The following is a 14,862-nucleotide window of genomic DNA, read 5'->3' as shown; positions in this document are numbered from 1 at the left end:
CTCGATAAATGGATTTTGTAACCTCGAAAACGCCTAACTAACATGTGAAGTATTTCCTAAATTCGTACTAATTGATTATATCTCGTATAAATGTCGTTTTTACCTAAGGTCGGGTAGCTGTACTCTCAGAATTTTGTGCATTGGTGTAAAATGGAGTAGAGCATCGGCGTGAACGCCGCACTGGTCTAGAGTAGATCGAGTTCTTGTAAGCCATACGTTTTTAGTGGGCCACCATAAAGCATGGTCTGACCAATCCATCGATATTTCTGTAACGAAAAACTAAGATAAATATAATTCTATTTCTTCTGGAATATACACTACTGGTCAAAAGTCTTTACCCATCCAAAACTCAAGTGTATGAATCGGGTTCAGAAATTTTTTATAGCAAAGTTTATATTTGAACCACCCTCGTATAATTAGAATTGCAGTACTACTGTTATCTGATGTCTCCCTGTCTAAAGAAAGGTCAACAATATATAAAAACAAAAATTTCAAAAAGATATTTAGCGAACAAACATATTACGTAAGAGATGAATTAATTAATTAATTTTAACGAATTCGTATGAAGGTCAAATGTAGTAAGTCACAAACTTATGTGAAATTATTCGAATGTAAATATTTATTTTTGGATTACGTATGAATAATTAATGTATGAAACTGGATACGTGGTTTATTTTATATTTTCTCGATTTAGAAGTCGCACTGTTGCCAACTGCGATTGTGAAATTTACGATAGGATATAACGGGAGTTACACCGAATAAATAAACTGAAAATTAGAAACAATGTGTTTGAAATGTATACTAATAGTTCCATAAATAATATCGGTTAACAATGTCAACTTTGTTTATCAAATAATTATACAAAAAGAAAGCTTCATTATTCGAAATCCATCGTCGGTTTTAACTCAACGTTCAACAATATATTTGAAACTTCTGAGACGGTTGTTGAACCGTTAAAAACTAATAAGGTTAATTGAAAGACACGATTAATCAAAAACGTGTAATTCGGGTCGTTTAACAAACAGTTAGAAACGCATCGCTAATAAATGACAAAGTTTGTAACTATAACATTCTATTAAATAATGTAAAGGTACATCTTATTTTATATATACGAGGATAGTCCCAGAAGTACCTGGCCCAATAAAGAAAACACAATTATATTGGGAAAAAAATTATTTTACAACGTAATATCTTTTTAGGTCCATACACTTTTCCTAGCGATGTTTAGTAAGTTCGATACCTTTTTTATAATAAGAATCGTCAAACTTAGCCATTAACTAGGAACAGAAAATAATCTGAGGGGACTAAATCTAATAAATAGGTTGCATGAGGTAGAAATTCAAACGTTGATTCATTAATTTTGGCCAATGCAATAAAAGATGTGTGAGCTGGTGGATTGTCTTAATGAAAAAACACTTTCTTCTTAGTCAATTGTAATAGTTTTTGCTTAATTTCTTCGCCTAAACGTTGCAGTATTCGCCATTGATAATTTTTCCTTTTTCTCATGACCAACCACCAACACATGGCGATCCTGCCACAACATACCTTGGTAACACAATTCTTAAGTTTAGAAGTTGAAAATCGATTTTTCTTGATTATCTGATTGCTGCCAACTAAAACAATCAAACTTATTTGGTTCAAAATGTTGGAGGACGTCTCCTAGGGTGTAATGGTTTCTGAGCTTCGGAAAATGCAAGGAAAATCGATTTTTCTTGGTTTTCTGATTGCTGCCAACTAAGCCAGTCAAACATATTTGGTTCAAAATGTTGGTAGGACGTCTCCTAGGGTGTAATGGTTTCTGAGCTTCGGAAAATCGATTTTTCTCGGTTTTCTGATTGCTGCCAACTAAGCCAGTCAAACATATTTGGTTCAAAATGTTGGTAGGACGTCTCCTAGGGTGTAATGGTTTCTGAGCTTCGGAAAATGCAAGGAAAATCGATATTTCTTGGTTTTCTGATTGCTGCCAACTAATCCAGTCAAACATAATTGGTTCAAAATGTTGGTAGGACGTCTCCTAGGGTGTAATGGTTTCTGAGCTTCGGAAAATGCAAGGAAAATCGATTTTTCTTGCTTTTCTAATTGCTGCCAACTAAGCCAGTCAAACATATTTGGTTCAAAATGTTGGAGGACGTCTCCTAGGGTGTAATGGTTTCTGAGCTTCGGAAAATGCAAGGAAAATCGATTTTTCTTGGTTTTCTGATTGCTGCCAACTAAGCCAGTCAAACATATTTGGTTCAAAATGTTGGTAGGACGTCTCCTAGGGTGTAATGGTTTCTGAGCTTCGGAAAATCGATTTTTCTCGGTTTTCTGATTGCTGCCAACTAAGCCAGTCAAACATATTTGGTTCAAAATGTTGGTAGGACGTCTCCTAGGGTGTAATGGTTTCTGAGCTTCGGAAAATGCAAGGAAAATCGATATTTCTTGGTTTTCTGATTGCTGCCAACTAATCCAGTCAAACATAATTGGTTCAAAATGTTGGTAGGACGTCTCCTAGGGTGTAATGGTTTCTGAGCTTCGGAAAATGCAAGGAAAATCGATTTTTCTTGCTTTTCTAATTGCTGCCAACTAAGCCAGTCAAACATATTTGGTTCAAAATGTTGGTAGGACGTCTCCTAGGGTGTAATGGTTTCTGAGCTTCGGAAAATGCAAGGAAAATCGATATTTCTTGGTTTTCTGATTGCTGCCAACTAATCCAGTCAAACATAATTGGTTCAAAATGTTGGTAGGACGTCTCCTAGGGTGTAATGGTTTCTGAGCTTCGGAAAATGCAAGGAAAATCGATTTTTCTTGGTTTTCTGATTGCTGCCAACTAAGCCAGTCAAACATATTTGGTTCAAAATGTTGGTAGGACGTCTCCTAGGGTGTAATGGTTTCTGAGCTTCGGAAAATGCAAGGAAAATCGATTTTTCTTGGTTTTCTGATTGCTGCCAACTAAGCCAGTCAAACATATTTGGTTCAAAATGTTGGTAGGACGTCTCCTAGGGTGTAATGGTTTCTGAGCTTCGGAAAATCGATTTTTCTCGGTTTTCTGATTGCTGCCAACTAAGCCAGTCAAACATATTTGGTTCAAAATGTTGGTAGGACGTCTCCTAGGGTGTAATGGTTTCTGAGCTTCGGAAAATGCAAGGAAAATCGATATTTCTTGGTTTTCTGATTGCTGCCAACTAATCCAGTCAAACATAATTGGTTCAAAATGTTGGTAGGACGTCTCCTAGGGTGTAATGGTTTCTGAGCTTCGGAAAATGCAAGGAAAATCGATTTTTCTTGGTTTTCTGATTACTGCCAACTAAGCCACTCAAACATGTTTGGTTCAAAATGTTGGTAGGACGTCTCCTAGGGTGTAATGGTTTCTGAGCTTCGGAAAATGCAAGGAAAATCGATTTTTCTTGCTTTTCTAATTGCTGCCAACTAAGCCAGTCAAACATATTTGGTTCAAAATGTTGGTAGGACGTCTCCTAGGGTGTAATGGTTTCTGAGCTTCGGAAAATGCAAGGAAAATCGATTTTTCTTGCTTTTCTAATTGCTGCCAACTAAGCCAGTCAAACATATTTGGTTCAAAATGTTGGTAGGACGTCTCCTAGGGTGTAATGGTTTCTGAGCTTCGGAAAATGCAAGGAAAATCGATTTTTCTTGCTTTTCTAATTGCTGCCAACTAAGCCAGTCAAACATATTTGGTTCAAAATGTTGGTAGGACGTCTCCTAGGGTGTAATGGTTTCTGAGCTTCGGAAAATGCAAGGAAAATCGATTTTTCTTGGTTTTCTGATTGCTGCCAACTAAGCCAGTCAAACATATTTGGTTCAAAATGTTGGTAGGACGTCTCCTAGGGTGTAATGGTTTCTGAGCTTCGGAAAATCGATTTTTCTCGGTTTTCTGATTGCTGCCAACTAAGCCAGTCAAACATATTTGGTTCAAAATGTTGGTAGGACGTCTCCTAGGGTGTAATGGTTTCTGAGCTTCGGAAAATGCAAGGAAAATCGATATTTCTTGGTTTTCTGATTGCTGCCAACTAATCCAGTCAAACATAATTGGTTCAAAATGTTGGTAGGACGTCTCCTAGGGTGTAATGGTTTCTGAGCTTCGGAAAATGCAAGGAAAATCGATTTTTCTTGCTTTTCTAATTGCTGCCAACTAAGCCAGTCAAACATATTTGGTTCAAAATGTTGGTAGGACGTCTCCTAGGGTGTAATGGTTTCTGAGCTTCGGAAAATGCAAGGAAAATCGATATTTCTTGGTTTTCTGATTGCTGCCAACTAATCCAGTCAAACATAATTGGTTCAAAATGTTGGTAGGACGTCTCCTAGGGTGTAATGGTTTCTGAGCTTCGGAAAATGCAAGGAAAATCGATTTTTCTTGGTTTTCTGATTGCTGCCAACTAAGCCAGTCAAACATATTTGGTTCAAAATGTTGGTAGGACGTCTCCTAGGGTGTAATGGTTTCTGAGCTTCGGAAAATGCAAGGAAAATCGATTTTTCTTGGTTTTCTGATTGCTGCCAACTAAGCCAGTCAAACATATTTGGTTCAAAATGTTGGTAGGACGTCTCCTAGGGTGTAATGGTTTCTGAGCTTCGGAAAATCGATTTTTCTCGGTTTTCTGATTGCTGCCAACTAAGCCAGTCAAACATATTTGGTTCAAAATGTTGGTAGGACGTCTCCTAGGGTGTAATGGTTTCTGAGCTTCGGAAAATGCAAGGAAAATCGATATTTCTTGGTTTTCTGATTGCTGCCAACTAATCCAGTCAAACATAATTGGTTCAAAATGTTGGTAGGACGTCTCCTAGGGTGTAATGGTTTCTGAGCTTCGGAAAATGCAAGGAAAATCGATTTTTCTTGGTTTTCTGATTACTGCCAACTAAGCCACTCAAACATGTTTGGTTCAAAATGTTGGTAGGACGTCTCCTAGGGTGTAATGGTTTCTGAGCTTCGGAAAATGCAAGGAAAATCGATTTTTCTTGCTTTTCTAATTGCTGCCAACTAAGCCAGTCAAACATATTTGGTTCAAAATGTTGGTAGGACGTCTCCTAGGGTGTAATGGTTTCTGAGCTTCGGAAAATGCAAGGAAAATCGATTTTTCTTGCTTTTCTAATTGCTGCCAACTAAGCCAGTCAAACATATTTGGTTCAAAATGTTGGTAGGACGTCTCCTAGGGTGTAATGGTTTCTGAGCTTCGGAAAATGCAAGGAAAATCGATTTTTCTTGCTTTTCTAATTGCTGCCAACTAAGCCAGTCAAACATATTTGGTTCAAAATGTTGGTAGGACGTCTCCTAGGGTGTAATGGTTTCTGAGCTTCTGAAAATGCAAGGAAAATCGATATTTCTTGGTTTTCTGATTGCTGCCAACTAATCCAGTCAAACATAATTGGTTCAAAATGTTGGTAGGACGTCTCCTAGGGTGTAATGGTTTCTGAGCTTCGGAAAATGCAAGGAAAATCGATTTTTCTTGGTTTTCTGATTGCTGCCAACTAAGCCACTCAAACATGATTGGTTCAAAATGTTGGTAGGACGTCTCCTAGGGTGTAATGGTTTCTGAGCTTCGGAAAATGCAAGGAAAATCGATTTTTCTTGCTTTTCTAATTGCTGCCAACTAAGCCAGTCAAACATATTTGGTTCAAAATGTTGGTAGGACGTCTCCTAGGGTGTAATGGTTTCTGAGCTTCGGAAAATGCAAGGAAAATCGATTTTTCTTGCTTTTCTAATTGCTGCCAACTAAGCCAGTCAAACATATTTGGTTCAAAATGTTGGTAGGACGTCTCCTAGGGTGTAATGGTTTCTGAGTTTCGGAAAATGCAAGGAAAATCGATTTTTCTTGCTTTTCTAATTGCTGCCAACTAAGCCAGTCAAACATATTTGGTTCAAAATGTTGGTAGGACGTCTCCTAGGGTGTAATGGTTTCTGAGCTTCGGAAAATCGATTTTTCTCGGTTTTCTGATTGCTGCCAACTAAGCCAGTCAAACATATTTGGTTCAAAATGTTGGTAGGACGTCTCCTAGGGTGTAATGGTTTCTGAGCTTCGGAAAATGCAAGGAAAATCGATTTTTCTTGCTTTTCTAATTGCTGCCAACTAAGCCAGTCAAACATATTTGGTTCAAAATGTTGGTAGGACGTCTCCTAGGGTGTAATGGTTTCTGAGCTTCGGAAAATGCAAGGAAAATCGATATTTCTTGGTTTTCTGATTGCTGCCAACTAATCCAGTCAAACATAATTGGTTCAAAATGTTGGTAGGACGTCTCCTAGGGTGTAATGGTTTCTGAGCTTCGGAAAATGCAAGGAAAATCGATTTTTCTTGCTTTTCTAATTGCTGCCAACTAAGCCAGTCAAACATATTTGGTTCAAAATGTTGGTAGGACGTCTCCTAGGGTGTAATGGTTTCTGAGCTTCGGAAAATGCAAGGAAAATCGATATTTCTTGGTTTTCTGATTGCTGCCAACTAATCCAGTCAAACATAATTGGTTCAAAATGTTGGTAGGACGTCTCCTAGGGTGTAATGGTTTCTGAGCTTCGGAAAATGCAAGGAAAATCGATTTTTCTTGGTTTTCTGATTGCTGCCAACTAAGCCAGTCAAACATATTTGGTTCAAAATGTTGGTAGGACGTCTCCTAGGGTGTAATGGTTTCTGAGCTTCGGAAAATGCAAGGAAAATCGATTTTTCTTGGTTTTCTGATTGCTGCCAACTAAGCCAGTCAAACATATTTGGTTCAAAATGTTGGTAGGACGTCTCCTAGGGTGTAATGGTTTCTGAGCTTCGGAAAATCGATTTTTCTCGGTTTTCTGATTGCTGCCAACTAAGCCAGTCAAACATATTTGGTTCAAAATGTTGGTAGGACGTCTCCTAGGGTGTAATGGTTTCTGAGCTTCGGAAAATGCAAGGAAAATCGATATTTCTTGGTTTTCTGATTGCTGCCAACTAATCCAGTCAAACATAATTGGTTCAAAATGTTGGTAGGACGTCTCCTAGGGTGTAATGGTTTCTGAGCTTCGGAAAATGCAAGGAAAATCGATTTTTCTTGGTTTTCTGATTACTGCCAACTAAGCCACTCAAACATGTTTGGTTCAAAATGTTGGTAGGACGTCTCCTAGGGTGTAATGGTTTCTGAGCTTCGGAAAATGCAAGGAAAATCGATTTTTCTTGCTTTTCTAATTGCTGCCAACTAAGCCAGTCAAACATATTTGGTTCAAAATGTTGGTAGGACGTCTCCTAGGGTGTAATGGTTTCTGAGCTTCGGAAAATGCAAGGAAAATCGATTTTTCTTGCTTTTCTAATTGCTGCCAACTAAGCCAGTCAAACATATTTGGTTCAAAATGTTGGTAGGACGTCTCCTAGGGTGTAATGGTTTCTGAGCTTCGGAAAATGCAAGGAAAATCGATTTTTCTTGCTTTTCTAATTGCTGCCAACTAAGCCAGTCAAACATATTTGGTTCAAAATGTTGGTAGGACGTCTCCTAGGGTGTAATGGTTTCTGAGCTTCTGAAAATGCAAGGAAAATCGATATTTCTTGGTTTTCTGATTGCTGCCAACTAATCCAGTCAAACATAATTGGTTCAAAATGTTGGTAGGACGTCTCCTAGGGTGTAATGGTTTCTGAGCTTCGGAAAATGCAAGGAAAATCGATTTTTCTTGGTTTTCTGATTGCTGCCAACTAAGCCACTCAAACATGATTGGTTCAAAATGTTGGTAGGACGTCTCCTAGGGTGTAATGGTTTCTGAGCTTCGGAAAATGCAAGGAAAATCGATTTTTCTTGCTTTTCTAATTGCTGCCAACTAAGCCAGTCAAACATATTTGGTTCAAAATGTTGGTAGGACGTCTCCTAGGGTGTAATGGTTTCTGAGCTTCGGAAAATGCAAGGAAAATCGATTTTTCTTGCTTTTCTAATTGCTGCCAACTAAGCCAGTCAAACATATTTGGTTCAAAATGTTGGTAGGACGTCTCCTAGGGTGTAATGGTTTCTGAGTTTCGGAAAATGCAAGGAAAATCGATTTTTCTTGCTTTTCTAATTGCTGCCAACTAAGCCAGTCAAACATATTTGGTTCAAAATGTTGGTAGGACGTCTCCTAGGGTGTAATGGTTTCTGAGCTTCTGAAAATGCAAGGAAAATCGATATTTCTTGGTTTTCTGATTGCTGCCAACTAATCCAGTCAAACATAATTGGTTCAAAATGTTGGTAGGACGTCTCCTAGGGTGTAATGGTTTCTGAGCTTCGGAAAATGCAAGGAAAATCGATTTTTCTTGGTTTTCTGATTGCTGCCAACTAAGCCACTCAAACATGATTGGTTCAAAATGTTGGTAGGACGTCTCCTAGGGTGTAATGGTTTCTGAGCTTCGGAAAATGCAAGGAAAATCGATTTTTCTTGCTTTTCTAATTGCTGCCAACTAAGCCAGTCAAACATATTTGGTTCAAAATGTTGGTAGGACGTCTCCTAGGGTGTAATGGTTTCTGAGCTTCGGAAAATGCAAGGAAAATCGATTTTTCTTGCTTTTCTAATTGCTGCCAACTAAGCCAGTCAAACATATTTGGTTCAAAATGTTGGTAGGACGTCTCCTAGGGTGTAATGGTTTCTGAGTTTCGGAAAATGCAAGGAAAATCGATTTTTCTTGCTTTTCTAATTGCTGCCAACTAAGCCAGTCAAACATATTTGGTTCAAAATGTTGGTAGGACGTCTCCTAGGGTGTAATGGTTTCTGAGCTTCGGAAAATCGATTTTTCTCGGTTTTCTGATTGCTGCCAACTAAGCCAGTCAAACATATTTGGTTCAAAATGTTGGTAGGACGTCTCCTAGGGTGTAATGGTTTCTGAGCTTCGGAAAATGCAAGGAAAATCGATTTTTCTTGCTTTTCTAATTGCTGCCAACTAAGCCAGTCAAACATATTTGGTTCAAAATGTTGGTAGGACGTCTCCTAGGGTGTAATGGTTTCTGAGCTTCGGAAAATGCAAGGAAAATCGATTTTTCTTGGTTTTCTGATTGCTGCCAACTAAGCCAGTCAAACATATTTGGTTAAAAATGTTGGTAGGACGTCTCCTAGGGTGTAATGGTTTCTGAGCTTCGGAAAATGCAAGGAAAATCGATTTTTCTTGGTTTTCTGATTGCTGCCAACTAAGCCAGTCAAACATATTTGGTTAAAAATGTTGGTAGGACGTCTCCTAGGGTGTAATGGTTTCTGAGCTTCGGAAAATGCAAGGAAAATCGATTTTTCTCGGTTTTCTGATTGCTGCCAACTAAGCCAGTCAAACATATTTGGTTCAAAATGTTGGTAGGACGTCTCCTAGGGTGTAATGGTTTCTGAGCTTCGGAAAATGCAAGGAAAATCGATTTTTCTTGCTTTTCTAATTGCTGCCAACTAAGCCAGTCAAACATATTTGGTTCAAAATGTTGGTAGGACGTCTCCTAGGGTGTAATGGTTTCTGAGCTTCGGAAAATGCAAGGAAAATCGATTTTTCTTGGTTTTCTGATTGCTGCCAGCTAAGCCAGTCAAACATATTTGGTTAAAAATGTTGGTAGGACGTCTCCTAGGGTGTAATGGTTTCTGAGCTTCGGAAAATGCAAGGAAAATCGATTTTTCTCGGTTTTCTGATTGCTGCCAACTAAGCCAGTCAAACATATTTGGTTCAAAATGTTGGTAGGACGTCTCCTAGGGTATAATGGTTTCTGAGCTTCGGAAAATGCAAGGAAAATCGATATTTCTTGGTTTTCTGATTGCTGCCAACTAAGCCAGTCAAACATATTTGGTTCAAAATGTTGGTAGGACGTCTCCTAGGGTGTAATGGTTTCTGAGCTTCGGAAAATGCAAGGAAAATCGATTTTTCTCGGTTTTCTGATTGCTGCCAACTAAGCCAGTCAAACATATTTGGTTCAAAATGTTGGTAGGACGTCTCCTAGGGTATAATGATTTCTGAGCTTCGGAAAATGCAAGGAAAATCGATATTTCTTGGTTTTCTGATTGCTGCCAACTAAGCCAGTCAAACATATTTGGTTCAAAATGTTGGTAGGACGTCTCCTAGGGTGTAATGGTTTCTGAGCTTCGGAAAATGCAAGGAAAATCGATTTTTCTTGGTTTTCTGATTGCTGCCAACTAAGCCAGTCAAACATGTTTGGTTCAAAATGTTGGTAGGACGTCTCCTAGGGTGTAATGGTTTCTGAGCTTCGGAAAATGCAAGGAAAATCGATTTTTCTTGCTTTTCTAATTGCTGCCAACTAAGCCAGTCAAACATATTTGGTTCAAAATGTTGGTAGGACGTCTCCTAGGGTGTAATGGTTTCTGAGCTTCGGAAAATGCAAGGAAAATCGATTTTTCTTGGTTTTCTGATTGCTGCCAGCTAAGCCAGTCAAACATATTTGGTTAAAAATGTTGGTAGGACGTCTCCTAGGATGTAATGGTTTCTGAGCTTCGGAAAATGCAAGGAAAATCGATTTTTCTCGGTTTTCTGATTGCTGCCAACTAAGCCAGTCAAACATATTTGGTTCAAAATGTTGGTAGGACGTCTCCTAGGGTATAATGGATTCTGAGCTTCGGAAAATGCAAGGAAAATCGATATTTCTTGGTTTTCTGATTGCTGCCAACTAAGCCAGTCAAACATATTTGGTTCAAAATGTTGGTAGGACGTCTCCTAGGGTGTAATGGTTTCTGAGCTTCGGAAAATGCAAGGAAAATCGATTTTTCTTGGTTTTCTGATTGCTGCCAACTAAGCCAGTCAAACATATTTGGTTCAAAATGTTGGTAGGACGTTTCCTAGGGTGTAATGGTTTCTGAGTTTCGGAAAATGCAAGGAAAATCGATTTTTCTTGGTTTTCTGATTGCTGCCAACTAAGCCAGTCAAACATATTTGGTTCAAAATGTTGGTAGGACGTCTCCTAGGGTGTAATGGTTTCTGAGCTTCGGAAAATGCAAGGAAAATAGATTTTTCTTGCTTTTCTAATTGCTGCCAACTAAGCCAGTCAAACATATTTGGTTCAAAATGTTGGTAGGACGTCTCCTAGGGTGTAATGGTTTCTGAGCTTCGGAAAATGCAAGGAAAATCGATTTTTCTTGGTTTTCTGATTGCTGCCAACTAATCCAGTCAAACATAATTGGTTCAAAATGTTGGTAGGACGTCTCCTAGGGTGTAATGGTTTCTGAGCTTCGGAAAATGCAAGGAAAATCGATTTTTCTTGGTTTTCTGATTGCTGCCAACTAAGCCAGTCAAACATATTTGGTTCAAAATGTTGGTAGGACGTCTCCTAGGGTGTAATGGTTTCTGAGCTTCGGAAAATGCAAGGAAAATAGATTTTTCTTGGTTTTCTGATTGCTGCCAACTAAGCCAGTCAAACATATTTGGTTCAAAATGTTGGTAAGACGTCTCCTAGGGTGTAATGGTTTCTGAGCTTCGGAAAATGCAAGGAAAATAGATTTTTCTTGGTTTTCTGATTGCTGCAAACTAAGCCAGTCAAACATATTTGGTTCAAAATGTTGGTAAGACGTCTCCTAGGGTGTAATGGTTTCTGAGCTTCGGAAAATGCAAGGAAAATCGATTTTTCTTGGTTTTCTGATTGCTGCCAACTAAGCCAGTCAAACATATTTGGTGCAAAATGTTGGTAGGACGTCTCCTAGGGTGTAATGGTTTCTGAGCTTCGGAAAATGCAAGGAAAATAGATTTTTCTTGGTTTTCTGATTGCTGCCAACTAAGCCAGTCAAACATATTTGGTTCAAAATGTTGGTAAGACGTCTCCTAGGGTGTAATGGTTTCTGAGCTTCGGAAAATGCAAGGAAAATCGATTTTTCTTGGTTTTCTGATTGCTGCCAACTAAGCCAGTCAAACATATTTGGTGCAAAATGTTGGTAGGACGTCTCCTAGGGTGTAATGGTTTCTGAGCTTCGGAAAATGCAAGGAAAATAGATTTTTCTTGGTTTTCTGATTGCTGCCAACTAAGCCAGTCAAACATATTTGGTTCAAAATGTTGGTAAGACGTCTCCTAGGGTGTAATGGTTTCTGAGCTTCGGAAAATGCAAGGAAAATCGATTTTTCTTGGTTTTCTGATTGCTGCCAACTAAGCCAGTCAAACATATTTGGTGCAAAATGTTGGTAGGACGTCTCCTAGGGTGTAATGGTTTCTGAGCTTCGGAAAATGCAAGGAAAATAGATTTTTCTTGGTTTTCTGATTGCTGCCAACTAAGCCAGTCAAACATGTTTGGTTCAAAATGTTGACAGGGCATCTGTAATTGTTCTTGAGCTTCGGAAAATTCCGTGATCTTATTATTAAAATTTATTTTTTGTCTCTAATCTCTTATACTCAGAGTTTTTGGGCTTTAAGAACTTTTTTGTACTGTTCTGTTCACCTTATGGTTATAAAAGACCAATAAGGGCGTTGTTACTCAAGTTTTCAGATTCAGATTATTTTCAAAAATTAAGTAGCTACCTTCGTAAAAGCCTGAAAACGTATTAGATTGAGTAAATTTAAGGAAATTTTAGAAAATATTGATTATTGTGTAATAATATTTAAAATGACCCTACTAAGTTTTGGATTAGTGATTAGATATTAAAAATAGACTATAACATGTATTAAAAATTGTTTTAAATTCAAAATATAAACAATTACATGATTTTTAAATCTCTATTAATAGTCAGCTAGACTAAGTAGACATTATTATTAGCGCCACACGATTTCAATAAAATCATTGTATTGTATATAGTCAGAACCAAAAATGATTTATATTTCATCGGATATCCGGTTGAAATTTACTGCGTCATACACGATGACAAAAGAATACATACCACAACGCCGACCAACGATGCTGATAACCTCACTGGTTTTTTTTTCGATATTATCGAGAAATTCATATAATAATATGATTAAGAGGATATAATGAAATATTTATTTTAAACAAGCCAGTATCAGCTCCATTTGTATATACGAGGACGATTTGTTTTTACTATCGCCTATTAGCTATAATTTATTTTTCTTGTGTCATGGTGCCGGTCCTGTTTTAGTGGAATTCTAACATTCGGCGAAGGCGCGGCACGTTTGATATACCCGGAATTCGTTTGATATTTTTATCATAGCAGGCGATTTGTTTACATTACTTTTCACTGCTAGTATTACTTTAAGATAATTTCTAAATTCCATTAGAATGCGTTTAGGGGATTATTTTAATCAGTTGCAGCAGTCAAATGATGAAAATCTTACGCCCAACTTTAGGGATTGTCCGCATGCACAGAACATTCATCTAGACCTACTAAAATGGGGCAAAGCCAGAAAAGTTTCTCTGGCCCGACTATAGAAGGGCGTCGCAATGAAAAGGTTAAACTAATTTCTAAGAAGGTCTACTCATTTATTTTCTAGAATTTTTAAGAACTTCGTTTGGATATATAAAAGAGTTAGTTTAGCGCAGTTTAGTTAGTTTATAATAAATAGTCATAGTGAACAGACGAAATAGAAAAGTAATCGAAGAATTTAAATAAATTAGTTAAGTTTTAATGATAAGTTAGTTAAATGTAGTGTAAAGTGTTGAAATAAATTAAATAAGTAAGAGACGTTGTTTATAAATTTACCCCTCGAATAGAAAGTGTAAATAAATATTACAGTATTGTAATTGTTTTAAATAATTTACAGATAGACATTTATGTGAAAATGTTTCAAACAGCACGTAAAGATCTCAAGGAAACCAAAATTTCGAATAGAAAATCGCAAATTAATCTCTTGTAAATTGAGCTTTATCATCAATAAATAGTGTCTTGTGCAGAGTTGGTTGATGATTGCTAATCGATCTACAAAATTCCAACAACCTATGGATTTCATTTCTAGGATGCAGTCGCTGAACCTTTTCGATATGATCTGGGTACATATGATTACAAAGGTGTTGTGTTATTTGATTGTTGGATCAATTTTGATGTTAACTGTCAATAAGTGATGAAAATGGATGAAAAACGGCCAGAATTGTCAAAGGTTTAGTGTTTCATTTTTGGGAACTCGTGGGAAACTATTGGAGCTTGGCTGGGAAGTGATGTCACATCCTCCATACAGCCATGATCTAACACTATCTGATTACCATTTATTTCGAAGTTTGTAGAATTCTTTCAATGATCAAACTTTCACAAATGACTATTTTTATAATTTGTAAATTATTAAACATTTATAGAATAAAGTTTGATATAAAAATGTTTTTGTTTTTGTAAGAGACAATCCCTTAATATTACATATGATATAATTTAGGAAAGGTGAGAAATTTTTTTGATAGATGGCGGTAGCTACTTCAATTGCATTAATGCTTAAGTCAACACAACTTAAGCCTCTTATTTTAAAAAAAAACATCAGTAACATATCGAAAAGGGAGGGAGGGGGTAGATTTTACTAAAATATTAATCATAACATATCGTTCTTAAATTCTCAAACTCAAAGCATGTTTAGTTTTTGTTAAAAATTCGATTGAAAAATTAAATAAAATTTTTAACAATAGAATGTTTTAAATTCGAAAAATTGTTTTTACCAACTTTGAGTATTTCGCTATAATTAATACAATTTTGAAGAGCAGCAACGTTGTAATTGGTTATTTAGCCAAGATGGCCGACAACAACTCAAACAAAACCATTAAAATTAACAAGATTCTCATTTTTGCTATCTTTAGATTGTACAGGTTGTCCCTATAAAAGTTACTGATTGTTAACCATTGGGCATTGGGTTTGAACCGCCACTGGCATTCAGATAGTAGTGTAGAATTATTTATTCCTTTAAACAAATTACATGAACATACGTAATCATCTATTAGAAATTCAAAATATTCGAAAATATAATTTAGAAAATACAAGGAGGCGCTAAAAAAACGCTTGAAGTTCAAACCAGTATAATTTGATTACATACAAAATGGTCTCTCGTGAGATACAATGTGTATATTATCCA

General features: G+C 37.1%; 1 protein-coding gene across 1 annotated transcript in view; it reads right to left on the bottom strand.

Annotated features, from left to right (window-relative positions):
- LOC130446345 (unc-112-related protein-like) overlaps positions 1-14,862 on the bottom strand; it is a 52,518-nt gene that overhangs the window by 14,766 nt on the left and 22,890 nt on the right. Inside the window, exon 2 of the mRNA XM_056782544.1 lies at positions 104-266. Coding sequence (XP_056638522.1) covers positions 104-266 — 163 coding nt within the window. The remainder of the gene's footprint in view (positions 1-103; positions 267-14,862) is intronic.

Source organism: Diorhabda sublineata, chromosome 7 (assembly GCF_026230105.1).
Source record: "Diorhabda sublineata isolate icDioSubl1.1 chromosome 7, icDioSubl1.1, whole genome shotgun sequence".
Classification (NCBI taxonomy): domain Eukaryota; kingdom Metazoa; phylum Arthropoda; class Insecta; order Coleoptera; family Chrysomelidae; genus Diorhabda; species Diorhabda sublineata.
The sequence above is the reverse complement of the archived record's forward strand: the minus strand, read 5'-3'. Positions and strand labels throughout refer to the sequence as shown.